This window comes from Alosa pseudoharengus, unplaced genomic scaffold (genome assembly GCF_046254945.1).
Source record: "Alosa pseudoharengus isolate Yale_2024_CS ecotype anadromous, Long Island Sound unplaced genomic scaffold, YU_APseudo_1.1 YU_APseudo_1.1_scf_16, whole genome shotgun sequence".
Taxonomy (NCBI): domain Eukaryota; kingdom Metazoa; phylum Chordata; class Actinopteri; order Clupeiformes; family Clupeidae; genus Alosa; species Alosa pseudoharengus.
Genome location: NW_027468630.1, coordinates 35,202,106 through 35,227,651, shown reverse-complemented (window position 1 = coordinate 35,227,651; position 25,546 = coordinate 35,202,106). Strand labels below are relative to the sequence as shown.

Genomic DNA, 25,546 nt, shown 5'->3' with positions numbered 1-25,546 from the left:
TAGGATATTTGTTTTCAAGTAGCAGGGAATTCAAGCCAAACCGTTGCAACTCTGCCATCAATCATTATGCTAAGCCCACCAAACGACTCTATACACGATTTCAAAGGCCTGATTAAGTTTCGATTTCTGGAGCTCACAAGCCAACGGAGAGTTGCTAGACTAGCCCTGGCAGCAAATGTAATTTGCTGCCGATAGGGGCGCGTCTAGATTTCTAGGCTAAATAATTGACAGCTTTTGCAGAAAGAAACTAAATACTATATACTGTACCAGTCAGTGTATATTTTAAAAGCCATGTGTGCTAAAAATAAAAATCTATAAATTAAAAACTAAAATATTCTGTTTTTTAAGTATTGAACCCCTATAGGTTATACTTGGTAGAGAACCCCTTGCTACAACTAGCCTTTACTCTTTTGACATTAGTCAGCTTTGCATATTCTTCTGCAGTTTACCCCAAGCCTAGTTACAACAGACTACAATGAGTTATCTGGTGATTATGTGTCATTTATTTCCATTTATCCTCCCTTGCATTCATTTTCCCTTCAACAATGCCTGATTAAAACTCACAGCATGTTACCTCTGCAGTATTTGTAGGTGTTTTTTCCTGAGTCAGTGGGAGATTTACACCTGTAACGCATAAAATATTTGACAAAAAAAACTCTTTTGGTTTCATGTAGCCATAAAAACCTTTTCCCATACCTTAAGCTACTTGCTTTAATGTGGATCCTCTAAAACAATGTATCACACCTTCATCCCCAGCCACTGAACTAGTGGATTTTTTAAGGGTGATGGCTAGACTGTGGTGGATTGCCTCACAAACCTAATGGACAGCATTTGTGTGTGATTTGAGGGGTGTGATGCAACTCCCTCTTTCTTCTGACGGATCCACTGATACTCCATTGGGTATTTGGGATATTTTCTTGGGTATATGTTCCTCATTTAAGCATTTGAATCACCTTGTCTCATAGTCCCCATTTCCTTGGTTATTTACAACCTGGTAAGTTTTAGATAAAATGCATGCTGCTTTAAAATCACAGGAAGATTGGGGTTCTATTGCAAATAAACAAAGTAGCTTCATGCTACTTTGAAATAGGACAAACAGGTTAGGTGATAAGTCCTTACAAAAAAGGACTTATCCTATTACACTTTACTGACTGAGTGTCACTGAATGTGTATAACACCCTAGTTTTGTACAAAATTCTACTTATTCATTCATTATTTGTAATCAACCACAAAAGCAATTTGACATATTGCTGTTGCTATTCTGTGACAAAAGACAATGGTAAAATATGTCCAGAAATTAGTATTTATTAAGTGGGAAATGGGATGTATATGCATTTTAAAAAGAATAGACATGTAAATACCATAAAAATAAGTCAATCTAAAAATGCTCAAAAGATATTGACACCAATATAAATGGCCTATTAGCTTTGACACACTGACAAATAATACAAATGACCTATAATCGTTAGTCTTTAGATAAAAGCAAAGACAAAAAACAATACAGCTACATAAAACGTAAAATTGTAAAATTATACAGTAACTATAGACAGCAATCTGCAAGTAAACATAGTGTTAAAGTGTCCAGCCAAAAGTTACAAATGGTAATGAGATTTATGTGTGCTAGTTTCTGTTTCCCTTCTGTTTCAGCAGTAAAAAAACAAGCTATTCAGATTTTAAGTGCAAGTAGTGTATTCTGTACTGTATAGTGCACAGATATGGAATTTAAATTCCAACCAGTGGAGAGTTCTGTACCTAATGTGTGCTTTCTGTAGGCTAAATTTCTGATATCAAATAACAGTAATAACCCCATCTCTCTTGTGTGAGTGAAAATTTGTTCTCAGACCGTGCAGAACCCCAAAATACCTATAGCCCAAACAAAAAAACTGGAGAAGACCCTTTTTACAGATGATTGTTCTCCAGCTCCTGCTGCTTCTTGCGCTCTCTGACTGCCCTGAAAGCCCTGATAGCCAGCACTGCACCAAGGGGGAAAAGAATGACCCCCATCACCCCAAACAGACCTCCTGCAACATCTGCCCCATGGAGTGAGCACTCAAATCCTCTGTGACCTTTGCTCTTATACATTTCCTCCCTCTCCTTGCAAATGGGGTGGTTGTAAGTCTCCTGAAGTTTAATGAAGTAGAACGCCACTGCAGGGATGTAGCCCAAGCCAATCAGGCCATTCAGTATGGCCTCTACAAGTAATGTCAATGGCCAGCGGTATGGCACACGGAAGATACCCAGGGCCAGCATGAGGAGAGCATAAACCATCAATGCCCCTCCACATGCCATGCTGAAGATGTAAGGGGGCAGCTTGAGCTGATAGAACTGTCGGTCAAGTTGTTTCACCCGCTCTGCCTCTGATCCGGTGAAAGCGCTGGCACCTCCATAGTAGTATTCATACAAACCACCAAGGCTGGCAATATCACGGTACTCCCCCTTTGTACTGTGAGAAACTCCAGCACATATAATGATCAACATGTTGAGAAATACCTCCATTGCCTGGCAAATTCCTGAATGGTAAAAGACAATCACACACCTCATTTTCAAAACCATAGTGTCCAGCCCATGCTATAACTGTAATATTGATCTGTGGTTAAGAAGTTAGTGTTACACCTGAAAGGAAGGTCAGGCATGAGATTTCAATTCTTACTGCCGAGTTAAAAATAGCCACTTAGTCCATGAAAAGTTCAAGACCACTTTTGCCAAGTCTTGAAACTAAATGTTTTGAAATTAATGTTTCAGCTAAGATACCTCTTCCTGTGCCCAAATATCTGATATTGTGAAGTGCTTCTCGGTGTTGTGGGTCATACTGGTTGTAAGAAGACACAGGACTTTCCAAGTACCTTAAATAGAGAGGAAAGAATTACACAAGAGCCATACACACATCCAATTTAAGGTATAGTAGCAGTTTGTAAGCGCTTGTAATTCTCTTACTGTCTATGATGGCCTTGGTCATGATGAGAGTCATAATTATGCCTGTCTGGGTGAGTGTATGCACCTCTGTCTTTCTCGGGATAATTACGCTTTGTGTTACTCTTATCATTGCCGTAGTTCCTCTCTTCTCCTGTCCTGTTTCTCTTCTCATAATAGTTCTCAGTTTCTCTCTCATCATCTCTTGTGTAGTGAGACTGTTCTCGTTCTCTGCTTTTATGCCGGTGATCATCCCGTCGGTGGTGCCTGTCCGGCTCTGGCATTGTGGCAAATGTGGTAGGCTACTTGGCAAACTTCAAATTATGGGCAACCTGTTCAAGACAAGGAGGGAAATCAGATGCTTCTAAATCAAGCAAACATAGGCCAATAGTAATTATCAGTAGGCCTAGGTGAGAAATGTACAAGAGAGCAGAGCCAAAAAAAACCAACTAAAACACTGATCTAACTACTTGTGATTTGTTTAGTGGGGTTGTTTTATTCCTTGTGCCTGGCTGTTACATCTTATTGTGTCGTCTAATCTAAAATATATAAGCCCACCAATATTAGGCTTTACATTGGCTATGCTATGAACGTCATAGACTACATTGTAAACAAACACTAGCACTTAGGCTCACTAATGTTATGTTAGGCTATCGTCTGGGCAATTCTTGTCTTGATGTAGGCCTATACACGCGGGATTCTGCGTGTATTCTACGGAAATAAAACCGTGCTAAATATTTTCCTCCTACGCAACGTTGACCTCTTGGGCGGCTACCCTAAGTCTCGCTCTCGGCCATAACACAACAAAGACACAAAACTTACATCAATAAAAAAAAAACGGAAAACTGCCACATTACCTGTACGTTCGTGATAAGGTTCTCCGAATAGCTTACCACCCTTTGAAATTCCCCCTTTTAAGGCGATGTAGGCCTCCATCGAGATTTCACTTTTTCTTCCCTGCCTACCTACCTACTTACCTATCCAGTTTCAATTTAAGACCGCCCCATTCGCGTCATGGCTGTCGCCTTTTATTGCCACTGCGAAGTAGCAGGCTACAGGTAGAGGTGTAGGCTTTTGGTGTTTTTCTTCTTTTCTTGGGATAGTAGCAACTAGAAGGCTGTATCCTCAGTTGTCTGCACATGTTTAACTAGAGCTGAAACGATAATCCAGGTGTTTATTATCAGGTGTTTTGTGGCCCATTTGGCCTAGGTTTGAGTGAGAACCTTTTCATGCAATGTTCATGCCTAGCTGCGATAATTAGCCTATTTCTGCAGTCTAAACCCACATGGCAAAATTTGACCGGCCCACCTCTGGCCCACTACCTTGCCCTAGGGTAGTGTGAGTGTTGGCCCACTTCTGGCTTGGTCCCCGGCCCAAAAATGGCCCAGTCACTGATAACTGACACAAAGAATTTGCTCTGGCCCAGGTGTGGCCCACACACAGTAAAATGACTCTTATTGTTTCTCTTGGCCCAGTTGTGGCCCACACACAGTAAAATTACTTATTGAGTGTTGGCTGAATGTCGGCTGGGTCCCCGGGCTACATGTGGCCCATTAACTACCAAAAGTACTTGAAAATAAATAGAAATCCAGAACTAGTATTTAAAAGCACAAGTTACTTTTATTAACAAGTTTAACAAACACAACCTTGCAAATAAAACAAACATTTTAAAATTATACAAGCATTTACATATATATACACTTTAGAAATTACACCAGTTAAAATATACAAGATACTTTTATCTACAAAAATCTACATCTTTCATTAAAAATAAACATTTTTAAATTATATAATGATTCAAAGAAATAAATTATTCTAAATTAACATTGTTAAACATTTACAGAAATATTCTGTCTCTCTCCCTCACTCACATACACACACTTTTCTCTAAAAGAGTTATTGCATGGTCAGTAGTTGTGGGTTGTGAGTTAAGTGTAGTGTTAGTGCTTTAAATTCTGTATTTTTGTACCATGTACCATGACCTACTCAGCTACAGACACACACACACACACACACACACTAACTCTCAAAGTATTTTTCAACAGCAGCAACCTTTGCCACCTGCCTTCTCTTTCTGTTGCCGCTTCATTGTTGCCTCCACCGGTTTCAGCAGCACTAGCAGTCGGGGGGTGTCTCCAAACTGCATTAAGGTATAAAAGAACATATATTACAAGATCATTATGAGGTCTAAAGCAAGATTTCAACATGTCATTTGTCAGAGAAGTTCTATTTGTCCACTCAAATATACTTACTGATAGCCACCTCAGCTCTCTCAGTTGGGGGTTGGTCAAAGAGTTCTTTCCATCCACCCTTCTCAATTTGAGATGCATGGACAGCATGTCATCTTAGCAGTGGGAAAAAACATTAAACTATTTATCCTTTACTGTCTGACAAAATATTACTAAAGCCCAGTCTTGCGACTCTGCAGCTTTGGTAACACCTCCCTGGTAGTTATTTTGGGCAAACAAGACATTGTGTGGTTGTTAAATGATAATTTATTACCAATGACAATTACCAAGCGCAAAAGATATTTGTCAACACATATACACACCTGAAGCACAAGAGCTTGTGGACTTCCTTCACAAGAGCCTTGTGGGTGCTCCAGTTGGCCATGCAGTCAACAGCGCATTCCCCACTCCTGTTCTTTTCCGACATAATGGATGAGGCAAACCAAAAGCATCTAAAAATGACACATCAAAAAACACAGGCCTAGATGAAAGCTGATTCCTATTATTTGGCTCATCTAAACAAAAATGTATTACATATTCTATTAAATCAATGTACAACTTACCAAGAACTCTTCATGTCTCCTGTTTTACCAACACAAGAAATGGTTCACAAATGTAGCCTTCTTCATCCAAAGGATTGCAGGTCTCTGGTCAGTGTTGCCTGGATTCAGAGGTGTACATTTAAATTAGTTATAGCCACAATTAGTAGGCTAAGGAAGGGGCCTAGTATGTGTTCAAAATTATTAACCCCAAACCCCCCAGTACAAAACACAAAATGACCTTAAAATATGCCTACTGATTTTTATCAGCTTTACATGACCAGGACAGGACCCACCCTGCTACCAGGCAGGAGAGAGCTCTCTCTCTCTCCCTCTCAGACACACACACACACACACACACAATAAAGTCTCAGTCCTGCTTGAAGCATAAGAGAAAGAGATTCCCAATTACCAATCGCTAGCTAGCCTCTTCCAAGTCAACCAATGCTGGTTAATTGTTAAGCTGTATATTTCTGAAATAATTCGATCACAATTAACCACAGAACTGTGCAAGTATAGCTAACATTAACGTTACAGCACTGATTTTTTTTGACTAACCACCAACACTGACGGTAACGTTAATTAGCCCAACAGGCCATCAGAAGTCATAACCGCTAGCTTCTAGGTTAGCTTGAAACACCCATTCTTGTTATGCTAGTTGCTTGAAATATATCTGCTGCGATAATACGTACACTCATAATAATTTACATGTACAGGTAAATACAGGTAAAGGTAAAGTTATGTTACTTACCACAGCCAGTGCCCAAAACGAGACAGTTTAGCGCCGTCCTGGTTTCAAACGGAACGGTTGCTCTGCTTATGGCTCTTCCACAGGTAATGGGCCGACAGTCACTTTACAGAATTGGGCCATGTACGTTTAGTGTCCGTCTGCCGCTAAATGTTTCATTTTTGCCGCCAACAGCCCTGATACTGATCAGTGCTCGTTCCTCAAGTATCGGGCCACACACTGTATAAAATCCGTCTGCTGAAATTGCTTCTAACACTGGCAGTAGCCCGTCGAACCACAATCGGGCCAAATAAGAAACACAGTAACCAGCCCAACTACTGCTTGTCAGTATCGGCCCATTCAAGGGGACAGTGCCTCAGCCGACTTGAAACTCCGCCGACAGTGGCAGCACTCAGCCAGGATCGGGCCGACTGTGTTTACTGTGCTCAGACTGTGCTTCAGCCGACATTGCCAGCACTCAGCCAGAATCGGGCCGACTATGCTTGCTATCTGGGAAGTCCCAGACTTATCTTTGACTCCATTACACCAATATATCAAATAAAAATCAACTTGGTTGGTACCTATTAGCCAATAAATTCAGGAATGCGTTAGCTGACCCTCTTGGTAGGTTTGATGCCTTCCTGGCAAACATTTCACATGTCATGACATCTTTTAAAGCACAAAATCGGCATAAAGTCTGTTAACGCGACAAGAGGATCTGCTGCCATGTTCGTTATGAACTAGCCTACCCGTGCCACTGCTTTGCAGTGTGTTGCATGACAGACTACAATGGGACTGAGCAGAATAATTCCGCTTAATAACAATTTTGACAGGACCTTGTGCTGTAAACAGCGCCACTCTAGTTCAAACTTGTGCGTCAATTTTCACTCTCCACCTACTCGGACGTAAACGCACGCGCCGACATCGAAGCACACTCGCCACTCTCCGCGCGCAGGCCACTAAAAGCGAAGAGGCGAGACAAAGATGGCGGCGACGGCGGAGGAAACAGCGTGATATGCTGGAGTAGTTGAACATTACCCGAATATCACCACTGTCAGACCAGAGTTTGTTAAATTACAACAATGTCGCTGTAGGACTTGCTTTGTTGTAACTATTACACCAACATTTGACATATTCCCTGCGAGAATATTCATCTTCTGATTGAGGAGAAGAAAATCTCACCGGGAGCATGGCTTCGCGCAGTAACCAGGTACAGAAAACTTAACGTTAACTGACAGTCTTAGTGCTCCTTACTGTAACATCATTCAGATGTAAAAGTGCTTGCGAGTTGTACGCGGCTTGTTTAGCAATCTCTCCATGCGATGTATTTGTGTAACTGACGAGTCTCCTCGTCGATACAGTGGGCTTAGCAATGAAAAGCCCATTTCCCATTGAAACACCAGCATGGTGCAGGCCGGACAAGCCTTGCTTATTCAAATTAGCTTGCTAGCTAGCCAGCTAACTCTTAGCCAGATAGCTAACAACCATATGGGTGGTTTAAACTCATCGGAGCAAAAGTGATATTGTAAGAATATTTAGCAGTTGTAAAGTTAACGCAGGTGCCATTTCTTTTCCCTAGTGTTGGAAGCCAGCACATTATTTTGCTGCGTGAGTGAACTTGGCCCACCTGCTCAATTGCTGTGGCAGGCCTTCTTATCCCAGGGCAGATTTTGATTAGCAGGGTAGCTAAGGGAATGTTTGCCTTCAGGGAAGGATGGTTGCCAATTGTTTCCCCCCCTAAGATATGCCTATATATATGTACTGACAGTTAACTTAATAGTTTTTGAATGATGGGTGTCGTTTAAAAGTCTTACTTTTAATTCACGGCTTTAGCTATCACCGCGGGTTGCAGGTGGTGTGGCTTGCTAATGACATACAGTGGGCCTGTTGATTGGGGGCGGTCTTCTGTCGAAATCCATTCAAAATCCGCCGATAGAGTACATGTCATGAGGCCTGTGCAAGAAGCGTTCCATTCTCATCCAGAAATAGTTCGCGCTCAATGGATGCGCGATTGGAAAATAATAGTAGTTTTATAGTTTGGGTCGTATCGACTTTGATTGTTGATCTTGAAACGATGGTCAAATTTGCCATCGCTTTTTTGCTTACTGGCTATCACTAACCTAGCTAAATGGGATTGGATACAGTGCAGTGCACACAACTGTAACGTGCTCTACCTTACTAGCTAACCTTAGCTACGTTCCATACAGGAAGACACCCTTGCATCAGTAAGAGCAATAAGTGACAGTCGATGAATTCCACAGACGGTTAATCAAATGTGCAAAACTAATTGAAAGGGATTTATGGCCAACCCAAATGTCTGAAATACAGGCATGTATTACTCTAAGGTACCTCATCTTGAAGTTGCTAAATGATAACGTCATGGCGCTAGCTAGCTAACCCCGTTTCCCTGTCACGTTCAGCAACGAATACTTTTTTTAAAGTTATCAGTTGATCGACCTTATTCAGTACACGAAATTCATTTAACTTAACTTTGCCTCGAACTCAGACATCAAATCAGACCTTTACATTAACTAACTCGAAATAGCTAGATAGCATGTCTTGGTATGGCGCGACAGCTACTGCTAATGTTACCCCATATGCCTGTAATAAAGCAGCATGACTTAGCCTTCATGAAGTCCGTCTCATTTGAGCTGTTTATGGCAAAAATATGTTCGGTTGTAGTATTACCTGTACTCGTCATTCAGTAGTGGAGGTAACGCTTCCCCCCACAACATAAGGATAACGCGTTGAATGTCTAATGTTCGTGTGCCATGGTAACTGTTAGCATGTTAGCTAAAACCATCCTTGTCAACCAACGTTAGCAAGCGTATATTGATATATTGCCCGACCACATAAATGTGTTCACATTTAATTGGTGACACCTATGTCTAAAATTAGATCAGAGTTGGTAATGTAACGTTTCCCCCTTTGCTGTTACAAGCTGATGTAAGCGCAAAATGTGTTTGACATCTTAACTAAATATGACCGGCAACAGAATTCAGCTGAATCATAGTTGATCACCCATCCCCCTCCTGTGATTCAAATTGCAGACCACCGCTTGACACTTCTGTGATGTTTACAGTTGTTTATTATTAAGAGTGTTTGATGGAACGTAAATCAGTAACTTTGTTTTTCATTCATTAATATGTAAACGCTGCGTTTTATTAATATCGAAACTCTGACATTCGTCGAATAGCTCTGAACAATATTTAACCTACTTAATAAACCTGTTGAACTGTGCCTCTGTCAATCGTTTGTACAGGGCCCGCATCTCTGTTGTCTGTGGTTGCCACCTTGGGTGGTGGCTGTAACGTGTCTGCATCAGTAACTGAAACAACTTTTAGTTTCATTCTGTTCAGTACAATCTGAGCGTTTGCGGTGTGATTTTGATCCAGAAACTTATACCAATTAAATAATTTAGGCGTTTCATTGAAGCATACCAATTTCATTATACTAATTGCTGGAATGACTGACATGCACTATGTGAACAATAAATAAGCCAACACGCTAAACAGTCTTAATGACAGATGCGCAACTCTGGATTTTTGTATTACATAAACAATAGTTCTAAAGTGACTACATGCATGCTTCAAATGACTGTCTCTCCCTGGCTAAAGCAAATGCTTTCTGTTTGTGTCAGATGCACTTTACACAAGCCTATGTGTGTGGATCTATTAATGGTTTGTGATAGTTTGTCAGTTGGCAAAACATAACTAACAGAGATGTGGCAATGCTGGATTGTGTCAGTGTCACATGAGGTGGCAGAAGGGGTGGGTGGATTTTGTGAGTGTCTGTATGCTAGAATGAAGAAGCGTTCAGTTACTGAAAAAGGAAGAGGAGGGAAGGTTAAGTGTGTAGGGGTGGGCCCCTAGATCGCTGAGCTCAGGATGCCATCTTATTATGGCCAGAAATGGAATAAGAAGTGACTGGTGGGCAATGTTTACGTATAATCTGGATTGGCTGTGGGTTACCTTCTGTTGCCACAGAAGCCCGTGGAAATAATGCAGATGGCTTTGAATTTCAAACTATTGATCCCATTGGAAATGAAGCATCACTTTCTAATTGCAGGCCTATTAAACCTGCGTATAAGAATTGTAATATGAAATTTGTATGTATTCACATATAAATATGTGAATATGAAACACCTAATCATGAGTTGTTTTATTTGAAACTGGCATAACGATATATAAGTACATCTCTGAGTTACCTCAAATGGTACTTCTTCTCTTTCTGGAATGGTAGTAGTTGTCATTCCCTTTGGGTTGATATGTTGTCAGTTGTGCAGAATTTATTAGGTAGGCAGCAGTGCTGTGGGAGGCAGTAATTGGTTGTTTTGGACAGGAGAGGTTTTGGGGGCGTGTGTGGCAGGCATTCCACATTTGATCAGTTGGGAGCAATTTGTTGTAAGCAGAAAATCCTGTGAAACCACTTTCAGCTATCAGCGTGTGTTAGTTTTACTTAAATGTGATGCTGCTGAATCCATTCAGAAACTTGTCAGTCATGTGTTGGTGATGAACTGATCCAAACTTTTACATGAGTTCATTTAGCGAGACTGTGGTGATGGAGACAATATGGTGACAGTTTCCACATCTTGGCATATGTTGAAAACCATCTCAGAATGACATACAATAACAAGTATAGCAGAATGACATAAGCTTACACTTCTGTTTATTCCTCAGTTTCCCCTTACCTCTGGTGCTGCAGTGAATTTGCATAATGTCATTCTTCTCCCACCCTGCCCAGTTCTTCAAGGCCTGCCTTCTGTGATGACGTTGTCCGTTGTGTAAACCTTGCCCCTTCCCTCTGCAGTGACTTTGGTTAAAAAAACGTGTGTGTTGCCACAGAAGCCCGTGGAAATAATACAGATGGCTAATTTGAGGTAATCCCCCCCACTCCAAGCGAACAGCAAGGGGGCTTAGTATGGTACGTGTGGCACGCCTGCAGCAACGGGCAAAGGGACATTCTTTCTGTTGTGATTGTGATTATCCATCCAGAGGCCATTGGATTAGAGCTGCCTGTTTGTCACTTGTAGTGCCGTTTCAGCAATGTGGCTCAGCCGTTCACCAAAGAGTTACATGTTGCTTGAATTGCACTTTCTTTTCTCTGTGCCTCCCTCTTTTTTTTACCTCCCCTCTGTCCGAGTGAGGAAGGCAGGATTATCAGTGCCCAGTTAGGGAGCGAGTGAACAAGTGAGCTTGCTGCAGCCTTTACCCTCTCCCCAACAAAGTACACCAACTATAGACCTTTAAAGCCATGCATCAACACAGCCAGTTCATTACCAGCTTTAAATAAAATATTTTGGGAATGATGCATAAATGAACCCCCTGAATTAAGTTTTGCTATAGATGCTCTTGCATGCATTTCTTTTCTACATGAACTCTGGCTCCAGGTTTCCATTCCAACAGGGAGTGTGGCAGCAGGTCTGCTGCTGCACAGCAAGTGCAAGGGACTTTCAATTACACTGTTAGTGCAACTGGGATTAAGTTAATTATAGGCAGCGGGAGAACGCAGGTTATCTTAAGGGGAGCGAGTCCAACACTAGGGTGGGACTGGGAACCCAGCGCTCAGCCTGGGAAGGCTGCCATGCCCAACGACACTGCCCTGTCCTGTCTTGTGTGGGTTTATAGCTGTAGCACCTGCCTCATGCAACTTGCTTTACAGAAGCTAGATAACTACTAACAGACTGAATAACAGTGACAGACTGATAAGAGACTAAATGGCCTTTGATGTTGAGACTCGGACCATGATGTCATTGACCAGTTTACATCATGTTTGAGCAGACTTGCCTAGTCACTATGATTGATTGTTTTTTCCCCGTTATCTTAATATTTATTTAAGTTTGTACGCAATGTTTGTCAGTATGGTCATAGTATTGTGTTATCACATTGAACTCTGACTGATGGTTCGTTACAAGGGGAGGGAAATTGACTCATTTGCTTAATGCCTAATGATATTAGCCAATGTGTTGGATGTGTGAGCCCTCCCTGCTTGACAGATGATCGCTGTTGTTTAAGGGCACAGCTAGCTGGGGGTAATCCCTATTTGAACCGGTGAGATTTGAGGGTCAGAGGTTGGGTGTGTAAGGCCTGCCATTCCACTGTCTCTGGTCACTGCTGTCTGCGCTGCAGCTTAGTATGGAAACTATGCAGAGGTTGTAACATTTTGTTTCATTACGCCACATTGTTCCAGACAGACAATCAACTAGCCAGCCCTATATGCACATAACTGAAAGAGTACTTGTATAGCTAATACGCAATTGAGACAGACCTAGTAACTATTTATTGAGCATTCATTTAGTATTAAGGTGTCCTGTCTGAATGATAGCTACACATTTAAGTTGAAAAGTTTATTGATGCTCTTGTGACCTAGTTCCATACACAATAACATATGAGTGAATAGCAGGCATTTGAATAACATGTTTGACAGGAGGGAATTACAACATTGATAACAGAGTAAACTGTTGCCCCATCATTTTTATCAGGATTGTATAACAACTATATGAAGAAGGGGTGTCATGATTCTCCAAATTCTCACGTTTCGATTTTCAATCTGTTTTCAATTATGTTAGGCCTACTATTAATGCATATTTATTGCTATATTTCCTTGTTTTGTGGGACTTTTAGTTTTGAAACCGCATTTTTATATTGAAAACGTGCCTACCGCGAACAGAACAGACATTAAACATAAATGTGAACATGTTATGAAACAACTCGGAACAAAAATTTGATTGTTTCAGCACACTTCGAAGGGACACAAGGTGTTCATGGAATATTGCACTTATCAATGTGCATGTTATGCCTTAAAGTAAGTTTCGGACTGTAACTAGAACTTCTTTTCACTTGCTAAATTGAGTAAGTTAGTGTTAACTGACGTGAATGAATGACAAAATAGCTTACTTCCACACCAGAGATTTCAGAGTAGCAGGAGAGGCTTCGAGTTCAGTTAATGTGTGTTTTTTTTTTTAACTGGCTGCAGCTTGAAGTGGCATTGGCATGCATGCTGGACGTGACATTGGGGGTGTGGCTGCATCGTTGATTCTACATTTGATTTTGAGGTTTGAGATCGTGATGTTATTTCGGTTGATTTTCGACTGAAGTCCGAAATTGTGACACCCCTAATATGAAACCATTTAACATCTGCAATTGTTTGTAATCATTAAGAATTTTTGTTTGTAATCACTAAGAATATTCCTTATATTTGTGAGTAGGGATGTAACAATTACCGGTATAATGGTAAACCGCAATAAAAATGTCTAGTGTAATGTCAGTCTAATTGTAATGAATTATGGGAGTTAAGATCACCGAATAGTGGGTACAATTAGGTACATTTCATTTCCTGTTCACTTCCTAAATAAATGGCATATGAGTGGTCCTAATAACGTGAACAACAGGCAACAGAGATGTGTGAGAAGATACAATGTTTCATAGATGTATGTTCGGATGAGTTCATGGCAATCAATTTGCCAAAAGTGACATGCAAACGATGTAGCCTAATGGGAGATCAGAGCCAAGATCACCCTGCGAAGCTATTGCTTCAGTGTGTAACTCCAAAGTTGCTCCCATCACTGGAAGATAAACACTAAAAAAGTGACCTGACTGGGCAGTCTGCTCAATTATGACCTATTTTGATCCGTCTAGAAACGATGCATGCGTGATACTGAACCAGACCAAAGTCTGTTTGCAACATTGTAACAACTTATTGCCTGTTGTGGACCAAACAATAAAAACTATATGTCTGGAAACAACCTTTATCATTAGGTAGCCTAAAATTGTGTTTCAAGACGTCCTATTTAGTTTTAGTTTTTTTTCCCCTGATACATTTGACCTACTTGTTTTGTTTTCCTTATTATTTGGCTGACGCCTTTATCCTAGCTCCCAGGGCCTAGCCATGCAAATAGATCACTGTTTTAAACCATTTACGAGGCTCAAAGTAGCTCCATACTTCATTGGTAGACTTCCGAGGGCCTTGACATTTAAAACGAGACATGGAGAACTTTGAAAAAGCACTGGTCGTTTATTTACAAGAAGATTTATACAGACAGTACCTTAAGGAATTTTACCGTTCGACGCCATCTTGAATTTAGTCACGATAAGTCGAGCGACGAGTACGAATGAACAGGTATGATAAGGGGTCAGATTCCAAAAATAATTCCGTGGAAATGCATGGATTCCAGTTGCTGCTACTGGAAGCAATTGAATCCATGCATTTCCACTGAATTATTTTTGGAATCTGATCCCTTATCAGGTACTGTCTGTATAAAGCGTCTTGTAAATAAACTACCAGTGCTTTTTCAAAGTTCTCAATGTCTCGTTTTAAATGTCAAGGCCCTCGTAAGTCTACCAATGAAGTATGGAGCTACTTTGAGCCTCGTAAATGGTGTAAAACAGTGATTTATTTGCATGGCTAGGCCCATGCCTGAGGCACCACAACGAAACACTGTGGGTAGCATTGGCTAACTAGCGGCAGATTTCTGAGTGCAGGGGACAAGCCGAAGTGAGCTATGAGACATACGTTCACACTCGGTATCATGTTTCAACACACTTTAGGTCAATATCACACCGGAATTCTCCTTTAAGTAAGGGATAACGGCCGCCGAGGTGTCTTGTTATACGGAATTAATGGACGAGGGCGAGTGGCAAAAAGTTGCTTCCGCCCGAGTCCATTAATTCCGTATAACTGGACACACCTCGAAGGCCGTTATCCCGCTTATCACCCGTTTGCCACTGTAAAGCAAAGGAAACACGCGGTTTCGTTTAAAAAGAAGCTGAAGTTCAGCTTGTTGTACAACTTCCATTGGCCCTATAACAGCGATAGCACAGTTAGCTTGTTTACAGTTGATTCCATTGTTGCGAAGCTTGCAACCGTAGTCTTACTATGGTTGTTATAGTTACCATTCAAAAGCATTGATATGGAACGGTGTCCTGTTATTCCGAATTAATAGCCACCCCACCAGCCAATCAGGAAAGAGTATTTCTTCTCTCCGGGTGATAATGGAACCATAATAACTGCTGGCAATCCGATGTCTTCCACTACAAGTGTCATTGTTGACTAGAACCATGCAAGGGTTGCCGCTGTTAGTTGAAGTTTTCCCTCATGTTATTTATTGGCTGAACGCAGGCTCAACCCTTCACCAAAATAAGGACATCCAGCAGCCATTTTTCCATGACAGTGCAGCATGACTCATCACTTTCAAAGTGCTTCACTTCCACTGAAGTTAATGTGAAATTGTTGAGCTGATTTTTAAACCTCTGTTTTTCTGCTCTCTTAGCTTCTGCTGTGTACAGTGTCATATAGTAAGCAGTAAAAAATGATCCATAACCTTGAAAGGAATAATTCAGGCAAAATCTAATGGATTCACTAATACCAGTAATGGAGGTATATCAGGCTCATTAAAATCTGCACAGACATACCCCTCTATTCATTCAGCAAGTGGTAAAACTTTGATGCTTTGCCAGAAGGACTAGCACACTTTCCTATAAACGTTATATTGTTTGGAATGAGTAGGTCTGTTATTGTTTTGGGACATCTAGAGGATGATGGATTTTAGATGGATGAGCTAAGCTTATGTTTTCAATACTAGAATGCAGACATTTAGTGTCCATTATGTGTAAGTTATTTCATTTCTGAATAACAGTACAATTTATTAAACATATTCTGTAAGCATATATACTCATATTCACTGTTATCAACCTGTCATCAATTTCTTAGTGGCACAGGTTAGTCTGATTGAATGCATAATTGTGCAGTGCACAGCAGTGTAATAAAATTGAATTTCTTTTTATCCCAAACAGTATATCTTTGGGGAGTTCAGCCCAGATGAATTCAATCAATTCTTTGTGACTCCCCGATGTTTTGTGGAGGTAAGTATGTTTTGAAATGTTTTATAATTTATATATATTTGTGCAACCCACAATATTTGATCAGCTAAAATTGTAAGCACAATTTTAAACCACCACCATAAAAGAGATTGTGAGGTAAGACTCCTCCTTATTAGCATTGCCATTTACCAGTAATTTAATGCTAATGTTGTGAAACATCCATGTGTAGCACTTATGCCACTTATGTTATCAAAGTAGCTGCACAGGGAGAATGTGCTCCTCAGAGGAATACCAGGCTGAATTATCCCTTTACCGTCACATAATTTGGTTGATATTAGGCAATAGATCGCTCAGTGGATTTGTGTATGGGTTATGTGTGAAAAGGTTACTTTTTGTATATCTGTTCAGGGTCCATGTCAGGGGTAGTAGTTTCATGTGCAAAGTATATGATGGAATACATTCTGTGCGTGAAAAAAAGCAGCCTGAAAGTCCTTGAGTTTTACATTCCCTAGACCGGGAACCTTTAAAAAAGTATAATAAACAAGTTCAGTTTGACCCTGCCAGTTATTGTAAACTATAGAAATAGGACGAAAACCTCACAATGTAACTCTTTAAAGCTTCAGTTGTTCAAAACAGTCTCGTGCCAGTCCGATTTAATGAATCCTTACTTTATGCAATATCACTTAGTACAACAATATAAATATCAAATCTGCCCTACAGGCATACTAGAAAAAATGCTTTTTTGTATATATTTTTTGAGGAGGATGTAGGGCTCGGCAACATACTGAATATACTCGATATATCGCAGTTTGCTGTATGTGAGATACATTAAAGTGTTGTATCACAAATATCGAGTATTTCACAGTCATCATTCTTTTTAAGCGGCAACACTTACTTTGCCGTTTTGTGTCCTTATCTCTCTTTCCCTCCCTCTCAGTAACAAGGTGAACAACGCACATCACACACTCACCAACCAATCCTATTAATATTGGGGTGTGACGTCTAGGTGTAGACGAGAAGAAGTAAACTTTCAGTTCAACAGCAGCAGTAGCATTTCTATTTATGGGTTTCTATCTATGGGTCAACAATGAGCTAGGTAGATGGAAGCAGTTCTGATTTGGTTACACAAAATGAAATAGCAAGGGATTTTCAAATTAAACTTACAACAATATGATCCGTGGGCAGAAGGACTACTGTCTATGTCTATGTGCACATATGTCTATGTGCTGACTGTTTCAAAACGACAGTGCCAATGCACACATTTCACTCTCCACATATGCTTTTCTCGTGCTAAATGTTTGTCTATGCTTCCCTCCAGATTGATTTTTAAATTAAACTTATGAGATCTGCGCATTGAGGCAGGTTAGGCTACTGTCTATGAGTGCATCTCACTGTCTCAAAACGAAAATGCAACCCTGTCTTATTTATCAACCAACAACCGAACGACTAATTAAGGAAGCACGCCCCACCTTACCTTCTGTCTGATGTAAGCCAACCAAGAATGTTTTAATGCGGATATAAATTACAGGCATTGGACTGGTATGATTTATCCTAGCCTACTGCCTCACAGACATCATTTAAAACATCACTGGGTGAAAGTGAGATTTCATGAAGTCCTTTTGAGAAAATTTTAAAATATCGAGATGTATATCGTGAAATAGACTAAAAATACCACAATATTATTTTTTTTAGCCATATCGCCCTGCCCTCACCTGACTGCCCAGTCTGCTGAGGAATATTTCTTCTGCTTACTTTCTCTTTCAAATATTGGTGGTTTAGGAAAGTTTAGGAAATCTTACAATAGGCTAGTTAGACTTCATGTATTCTTACTATTTGTCTCCTGTTAGCTGAATACAGATCCACTGCTGATATGTAATTGTCTCTGATTTGCTCCTCCAGCTTCCCCCATTCAATGACAAAGTATCCTGCATCAGCCACTCCTCAGGTAAGAACAGAACTTGACCTTTGCTCCCGCCCTGGAAGGGAATACAGACATTGAAAACATAGTGTTTCTATGCACACACACATACACACAAATAACCCTCAGACACACTCATGTGTGCTGGTACATACTGAAGTGACATTTTTAACCGCACCGCAGTCTGTCACAAGGCCTTTGTGTCCAGGAAAAGATGCACTTTACCCTCTCGTCTGAGCACTCTTGATCTTTATCTTGATTTGTATCAATTATTCAGGAAGTTACTGCACTCCTGCTGTGCCTTACATTACGGAGTCAATGAGACGGCAGGTTTGCGGTGAGTTATGGGTCCAAAACATGGTGCCTTATTCCTCCTCCTTCCGCTGCCGAACTCAAACCCGAGTTTCTAAACACTGATGGCTTTCTAAACCTTGCCCTTTGTTATTACTCTCATTCTTGCCTGTTTCGTATGATCTGTGAAGCTTTTTTGCATGCTTTAGATGCCATTAAATGTCTTTCTGGCATAAAAACAATGCATTTTGCACAGCTGTGCTTCCAGTTGACTCCAAGTTGATTTTAATACCTCTTTCCTAGTTTTGTTTTTGTTTTTTAAGGTTGTTCTGTTGTGTTTAATCCCTTAAACACACTTACTGAATGTATCTGGACTCTTTGTTTTCCTTGCTGGGTGCAATGATGGTTGTGATGGGCCGCCAAGCACAAATTCTTTTTCATTATTTTTATTTTTTTGTATTGATGGTGTTCAATTAACATCTCCAAATTGGCCAGGTTTGATCACAGCTCTTGACTACTTCTGACTCTCTGTGGAATGAAAGCCCTTTGAGTACTAACAGGATTTCTCTAGCAATACGATGGGTATGACTGAAGCATATCACAGAATGACCTAACCAGTACAGAAACATTTGCCTCACTGATATATGACCTAAACATTATCACTCTCAGTATTGATGTTGCCTGAAATTACTAACGCTGTTCTCATGTTCTATTTTGAAGTCTTACCTCCAACAATTATGGTATCGGCAGTGTTACATCAGTTTTCACATATGGATAAAATTTCACAAGCTAGTGATGGAAGATCATAGCAGCATATAATAATTGCTTTTAAGTTTTAAAGACGCACTGTTTAAGCATACGTGAAAGTTGCATTTCATTTTTTATCTTTGTGGCCATGAAGGTGAGTTTACAAAAGTAATCGAAGTATACAAGACGAGCGCAAATGAGTAGGTAAGCAAGTTTAGGTAAGCAATCATATAGTGCACAGGACGGTAGTGCTGAGCAGAAAGAAAATGTCTCTTGCCTCAGGAGGGCGTGGCCCCCTTGCCTGTGGATGGCTGCAGCATATCTGATTGATTCCCCCTCCCCCTCCTCTCGTGCAGGGGAGGACTTCCAGCGCATCGAGTTTGGCGTGGACGAGGTGATGGACGCGGAGCCTGTTGGGGTGAAGGATCCCATGTACAAAGTGTCGAGCACCCTGAACCCCCAGGCCCCAGAGTTCATCCTGGGCTGCCAGTCTTCCCAGAAGGCCATGCCCACAGCCATGCCAGAGCCGGACGTCCCTGACGGCACCGACTTCAACTCCGTGGACTGCCCGGACTCTGAGCCCTCCGCCATGGACAGCGCCCAGGCTGGGCAGGAGCTAGACGGCATGGGTGGAGGTCTGGGCCAGCGGGAACGCAAGAAAAAGAAAAAGCGCCCGCCGGGATACTATAACTACCTGGAGGGCTCAGGCGGCAGTAACAACAGCGGCGGCATGGTGGTGCCGGACGGGCCATTGGGCTCGGGGCTGGTGAACGGACACTCGCTCGGCACCCCTAGCCTGACCTCCGAGGACACGAACCCAGAGGGGCTGTCGGGGCCTGAGCTCGGCACGCCGAGTCCAACCACCACCCCCGGTGCCATCCCTGCCCCCGCCACCACCCCCGCACCCACAGCGGCTCCCACCCATCAGAGGACTTGTGCCAGCCCTGATGAATCTTCCCTGGACTTGACCAGCGGCGCCGCCTCCTCTTCCTCAGACGGCAACAATGCCGCCTCGTCGTCGTCCTCCTCTTCCTCCTCCTCTTCCTCCTCCTCTCAGAGCAGCGCGGTGGCGGATGGGCGCAGGACTGCAGAGCAGCCGGCCGAGAGGCCAGAACTGCTGGTGGGCGGCAGGCACAGCCCTTGCCCCACCTCCCCTCCTCCACCCGTGTTGGCTGCTGCAGCCAGCCCGCTCGCAGCTGCTGCTGCTACTACTGAAGAGGAGGAGGAGGAAGGGGTCGTGGACAGTGGCGTAGCCAACGGGCTGGCTGGGCCCAGCTCTGCAGATGGACATGAGGACTCCTCTGAAGCAGGGGAGGCGCTGCAGAGCTTGCCCACTGCTGCCTCAGCAGCGCCCCCTGCTGCTGTCGCCCAGCCGCTGGCGGAGCAGGCACAGGTGCCCGCTGCACCAGCAGCACCCGCTGCCAACCCGCCCAAGTCCTGGGCCAGCCTTTTCCACAACTCCAAGCCTCTGCCGGGGGGCCCACAGGCCTATGTGGAGGTCAAGAACGTGCCGGTGGTGACGCCCACTTCTCCGGCTGCTGCCGAGGTGCCTGAGAAGGCTGGAGAGGTTCGGGAGGGCCCTGTCCCCGTGGCAGAGGACCCTATGGCCCCCAAACTGGCAGGTAATGTACAGAGTGATGCTTGTGTGCCCACAGAAGCATAGTAAACTTCAGTGTTTTATTTTGCAGGTCCAAAATCATGTATTGTTTCAAATGTCATGAGCAACCTATATGTGGGAAATCCAAGTGTGCTTTGCTGATATCTGCCATTAGTGTTTTGCTATTTAAAAAAAAAAACAAAAAAAAAACAGTGGCTTGAGAAGCAGATGTTTCTGTGATGTCTGGTTGAATTCAATCACATTCCTTTTCAGTGCTATTTAGTGTATTATAATTTGTAGTATTTTCTGTGAGCCACTGGGTGGCAGCAAACTTGTATGTTTGAATTTTTCTATTCTGTCGGTATTAATCTCTTGCAGTGAATTTCACAAATTGTTCTTGTATTATTTTCACAATTTGTATTTCAGAAAGGTTTTAGAAATATGTGTTAAGATATATTTTTTTGTGCGTGTCTATACATCATTGTTATTTTATGGAAGCAACAGATATTGGAACACTAGATGGCACCAGCACTCAAAGTTTATGGCAAGACCTCTACAAAAGTTTTCTTGTGCTCCGACCTTGGGAACACTACAAGCTTTTCCAAGATATGGCTGCGTGACAAGGTTCTGGATGGTTCACAACGGGCTTTAAATGGTTGATGACATGCCTCTGTCCATGCATTTGGGCATCAAAGAACCCCATTGTTTACTAGTATGTAATACCATTAGAGCCCCTAATCTGGCCGTCTCCCTGTGCAGTCAAGCCATTGCAGGAGCACAGGGATAAAAGTAGCCACACAGCTAATGGCATTTGCGGTCTCCACTGCCACGTTGACAACACCATCAATTTAAAGCTTTGAGACCTAAGTCTGGGTTTTCCCCAAATGTTAGCCTGATTGCAGATGGAAATTCAAGAATTTGACAATGTGAGCCTGAACCTTAAAACGTGACTTAATTGCCTATGAACGTCTCCCTCTTTCCCACTTACTCATGTTCCACTGAACTCTTTGGAACATTGGGCTCATAAAAGGAGTACAGCCTGCTTGGGAAGACAGGATCTTCTCTGTGGTTTTATTTGGTGTTGGTGGATTCTACCGTCACAGCATCCCTCTGCTGGGAACTCACTGGTGTGTGTGACGTGGTCGAGCTATCGCTGGCTGGCGTCTACAGTGCAGCGAAGTGTCAGTGAATCAGACATCGTAAGAGATTACTATCTGTATCTTCATGTGTGGTTCAAAAGGGTCTTGCTAGCCTTAAGTTAAGGCGTTTTGGTGATTGTAAGACACCGCAAAATGGGATGATCACACAATGTCCCGCATCCCAGAGCCAAGGAACGGGCACTGGCAGTCGTTGTCACAGATCCGACGTCTAGACATTTTGACAGTCCAAGTAGTGTAATGGAGACATCAGAATCTGTGGCATGGCAGTAGAGTTAAATTTGCCAGGTCCCCAAGAGAGACATTCCTAGTGGTCCATTAATTGCAACTTAATTAAGTGGCATGGCATGTACCATTGTGTTCTTGGAACCCTCCATTTTTCTGTGCAGGCCTCATTTCATGAAGGGGTGTCTGCTCATGAATTTCATCTGGTTCTGTTAACTTTATATAAACCCTTAATAAATAAATCACTACTTTTTTTAATCCCCCCATCCTCTTCACAACTGAAATTTTCCATCTTTTGGATAATCGTGTTTATTATTTATGGGGCGATGGGGTTTTTTGTCTGCTGGGTAAATATGGTACAGTGTACAAAATCCTGTCCCGCAGATAAAACTCTGAAGTATTGCTACCTCAGATAGGGTCCTGGTTTTTGGACAGCACTTTTAATCTGGAATGGGATGTTAACCACGCCATCCATTATATCAGAGACTGTCTAATGAGGAGACACAGCACTGAAAGAATGCTCCGTAGAAATGCATGGGGTTAGTTTGTAACGCCAATATAGCAGCAGTCTCTACACACATCCTGCCCCTTCCTGTATAGAATAGGAAAGTAGCTGCCCGGTAACTGCCCACAGTGCGTTGCAAGATGGCCACTGAGTGGGGGGACTTGCTTAAAAGGACTTTGATTAAAGACTCTGATGGTCCCCTAAGTGGACACTCCTCATGCGGAAATGATTAGTAGATATCTGGCCCCATCAGGGAGTGTCCTACTCTCCTGATTGGTCTGCACTATTCATCATCTGTCCAGACATGCTTGCCCTCTGCTTGTCCTTGTAGGCACACAGTGTAAAGTACAGCAGGTGGCTCCCAATGATTTAAAGGAACCATATGTAAGATTGTGGTCAAAACTGGTACTGCAATCACTTTCAAATTACTGTAGAGAGGTGTATCCCCTCCCCCTCCCCCCTGACTTGAGGTTGCCAACCCGGATACCGAAACACTACTGACTTTGCGATTAGTAGATAGGTGGAAGGTGGCGCATCAGGCCAAAACACAACATCAACATCAGTTGAGGGCTGTAACTTCACTTTTTAAATGACAATATCCTGGCCGGATTACTGTTGTCAGTGATATAAGTATTTGAAATGAACATGATTTCTTGTCTATGTCTAGTGCCTAGTGACACATCAGGGCCATTTTATGATTAATTGAGATACATTTATTACATATGGTTCCTTTAAATGCCGTCAAATTCATTGTACTCCTGACACTCCTGAGTTAAATGAGAATTTCTGACTTCTGCAGTAATAGCTTTGTGTGTGTGTGTGTGTGGAAGCCTGTGCGTCTGTATTTTTGTTTCATAACGTGAACGCTCAGTCACCTCGACGTGCCTAAGACGTCATATTGGTTTAAAGTCCCATTCTACTTATGGCATAGACGTAGATATCAGTGGTGATGCAAGATTCTACCAGTTATTTTGAGGTTGACTACTAGTAATGCTTTTTAATTACAGTCTCTGAACTTTGATGCAGCCACAGACCACAAAAACTCTAACTTGTGTAATGTGTTCATGAAGTGTTAAATGTTTTCTTGTACCAATTCCTGCCGTGTATTTGACTCCTTGTAATACATACCAAGAAACATGTTATAGTAGGTGTTATTTTGCTGATTTCCATCTGTTGACACCTTGATTGATTGATGTTTTGATTTATTAGCTGAAGAATTGGATTAGTAGCCTAATAATGTAAATAATGGAATTTTCCAAATGAGGGCCTAACTTTTTTGTAATATTGTAGCAACTAAGTTGTGGTGATCGCTCACCAACATGTAACTACTCGCTTCTTGCATCCCCAGAACTTATTGAGAATGTGAAATTGATACACAAACCAGTGTCTTTGCAACCCAGAGGACTGATCAACAAGGGCAACTGGTGCTATATCAATGCTGTATCCTTTTTCTGACATTCGCCTCACCTTGTGCTTGGTGATTGTGCACTGCTTTCCTTGTATATTGTCTCCTGAGAAGTTCACAGCAATGCCTCCTTAACCTGTGCCCTAAGACCTTGCAGGCCCTGATTGCATGTCCCCCAATGTATCATCTGATGAAATCTATCCCTCTGTTCAGTGAAACCCAGAGACCATGCACATCAACACCCATGATGGATAACTTGTGAGTTTCAGCTGTGTGTCTAAAATGTTAATGTGGATTAGATTAATTTACGTCTGAGTCAGGGGAAACACAACATCACTGCATGTCCCGTTGATGAGAGTGGAAATGTAAAGCCAGCTCTGGAAGAGCAGATTTTCATACAATCAGACTCTCTGTCAGTTGTCAGAAGTGATCAGTCTCAAGTGGGGCCAGTGAATTGTACTCAGTAATGAGCATGGCTGTTTTTCCAGTGTGTGATTTTGCATTGACAAGGTCATTTGTGTTGTTCCATTGTGTCCTCTTCCTCCTTCTCTAGTGTTCGGCTGGTGAATGAATTCAGTAACATGCCTGTGCCCTCCAAGGCCAAACTGCAAGGTAAAGAACTGCTCCTGTAGAACATTTTCAAGTGGCCTGTGTTGGTTGTTTAAGATTATTCAAGAAGCGTTTAAAAGCTCATCTTGAGTTTACAGTTTATATCAGGGGTATTCAATTAATCTTCAGCGAGGTCCAGTTACGGAAAATGTCCTCAAGCAAAGGTCCGGAGCATCATAATGTTTAGGCTATGTATATGTATGTATAATATATATATATATATATAATATTAGGATGGATGGATGGAGCCTAGTTGTAGATAGATAGATAGATAGATAGATTATAGATACTTTATTGATCCCCAAGGGGAAATTCAAGAAATAGAAGATTGTAGGCCTAGGCCTAATGTTTAATGTGAAATAAAATAAGTAGCCTAAAAGGCAACATTCGAAATGAGGAGAAATAAGGCAAGATAAGAGTAATTGGGGAGAAAAACTGAGTAGCCTTGGCTATTTTTAAGATCTTAACGTAAACTTAAAATAAAATTTGAGCTGAGACAAGGATGGATATTCCACAGCTGGTTCCTTGAACCCTTTAATCAGCAAGTTTAATTTAATTTTTTTAGGTTTTTTTATGTTGACCCGAAATCCTGGAAACCCAGGAACATCACGTTGTTGGGCAGTGAATGCATGTAGGCTTAACTAGATTGTGGTGGATCAATCACATTGCCTTCTTAAATCGTACAAATATTCTGTGGTCTCAGTTCACTGTTGAATGGGCCTAGCCTACCCTATGCTTGCTCAAAATATATGATTTGTCTAGTAGAGGTGCTTCAAATTGGCGCTTTTAAAAATCGCCTGTCTCAGAATACATAGAAGAGGTCCAGGGCAATTCCGCGCAAAACTGTCACATCCATATTGGACGTGACAG

The 25,546-nt window shown here is 41.9% G+C and overlaps 2 protein-coding genes and 1 long non-coding RNA gene across 3 annotated transcripts in view; 1 reads left to right on the top strand and 2 right to left on the bottom strand.

Moving 5' to 3' along the window:
* Positions 1 to 1,289: 1,289 nt before the first annotated feature.
* marveld3 (MARVEL domain containing 3) lies at positions 1,290 to 3,901 on the bottom strand. The gene is made up of 4 exons (XM_076288236.1): positions 3,768 to 3,901; positions 2,935 to 3,242; positions 2,752 to 2,843; positions 1,290 to 2,510 (listed from the first exon to the last, which is right to left on the bottom strand). Exons 2-4 carry the CDS (start codon positions 3,192 to 3,194, stop codon positions 1,900 to 1,902), a joined length of 963 nt encoding a protein of 320 aa, XP_076144351.1. The 5' UTR covers positions 3,195 to 3,242; positions 3,768 to 3,901; the 3' UTR covers positions 1,290 to 1,899.
* An 878-nt stretch (positions 3,902 to 4,779) lies between these two features.
* LOC143125984 (uncharacterized) lies at positions 4,780 to 7,254 on the bottom strand. Its single transcript, XR_012987340.1, has 5 exons — positions 6,429 to 7,254; positions 5,702 to 5,799; positions 5,462 to 5,590; positions 5,163 to 5,254; positions 4,780 to 5,050 (listed from the first exon to the last, which is right to left on the bottom strand). It is a non-coding gene; the product is annotated as an uncharacterized LOC143125984 (long non-coding RNA).
* Positions 7,255 to 7,381: 127 nt separating this feature from the next.
* The window catches only part of usp10 (ubiquitin specific peptidase 10), a 32,146-nt gene continuing 13,981 nt past the window's right edge, over positions 7,382 to 25,546 (top strand). The window contains exons 1-8 of the mRNA XM_076287869.1: positions 7,382 to 7,614; positions 16,196 to 16,264; positions 18,122 to 18,167; positions 18,418 to 18,477; positions 19,535 to 20,800; positions 24,011 to 24,102; positions 24,216 to 24,325; positions 24,621 to 24,679. Of these exons, the coding sequence (XP_076143984.1) occupies positions 7,594 to 7,614; positions 16,196 to 16,264; positions 18,122 to 18,167; positions 18,418 to 18,477; positions 19,535 to 20,800; positions 24,011 to 24,102; positions 24,216 to 24,325; positions 24,621 to 24,679 (1,723 nt within the window). The 5' untranslated portion in view covers positions 7,382 to 7,593. The remainder of the gene's footprint in view (positions 7,615 to 16,195; positions 16,265 to 18,121; positions 18,168 to 18,417; positions 18,478 to 19,534; positions 20,801 to 24,010; positions 24,103 to 24,215; positions 24,326 to 24,620; positions 24,680 to 25,546) is intronic.

Coding starts and splice junctions, on each gene's coding strand:
- marveld3 (XM_076288236.1), bottom strand. CDS start 3,194: ATGCCAGAGCCGGACAGGCACCACCGACGGGATGATCACCGGCATAAA. Junction 2,844..2,934: donor GACCAAGGCCATCATAGACA/GTAAGAGAATTA, acceptor TCTCTATTTAAG/GTACTTGGAAAGTCCTGTGT. Junction 2,511..2,751: donor ATATTTGGGCACAGGAAGAG/GTATCTTAGCTG, acceptor TTTACCATTCAG/GAATTTGCCAGGCAATGGAG.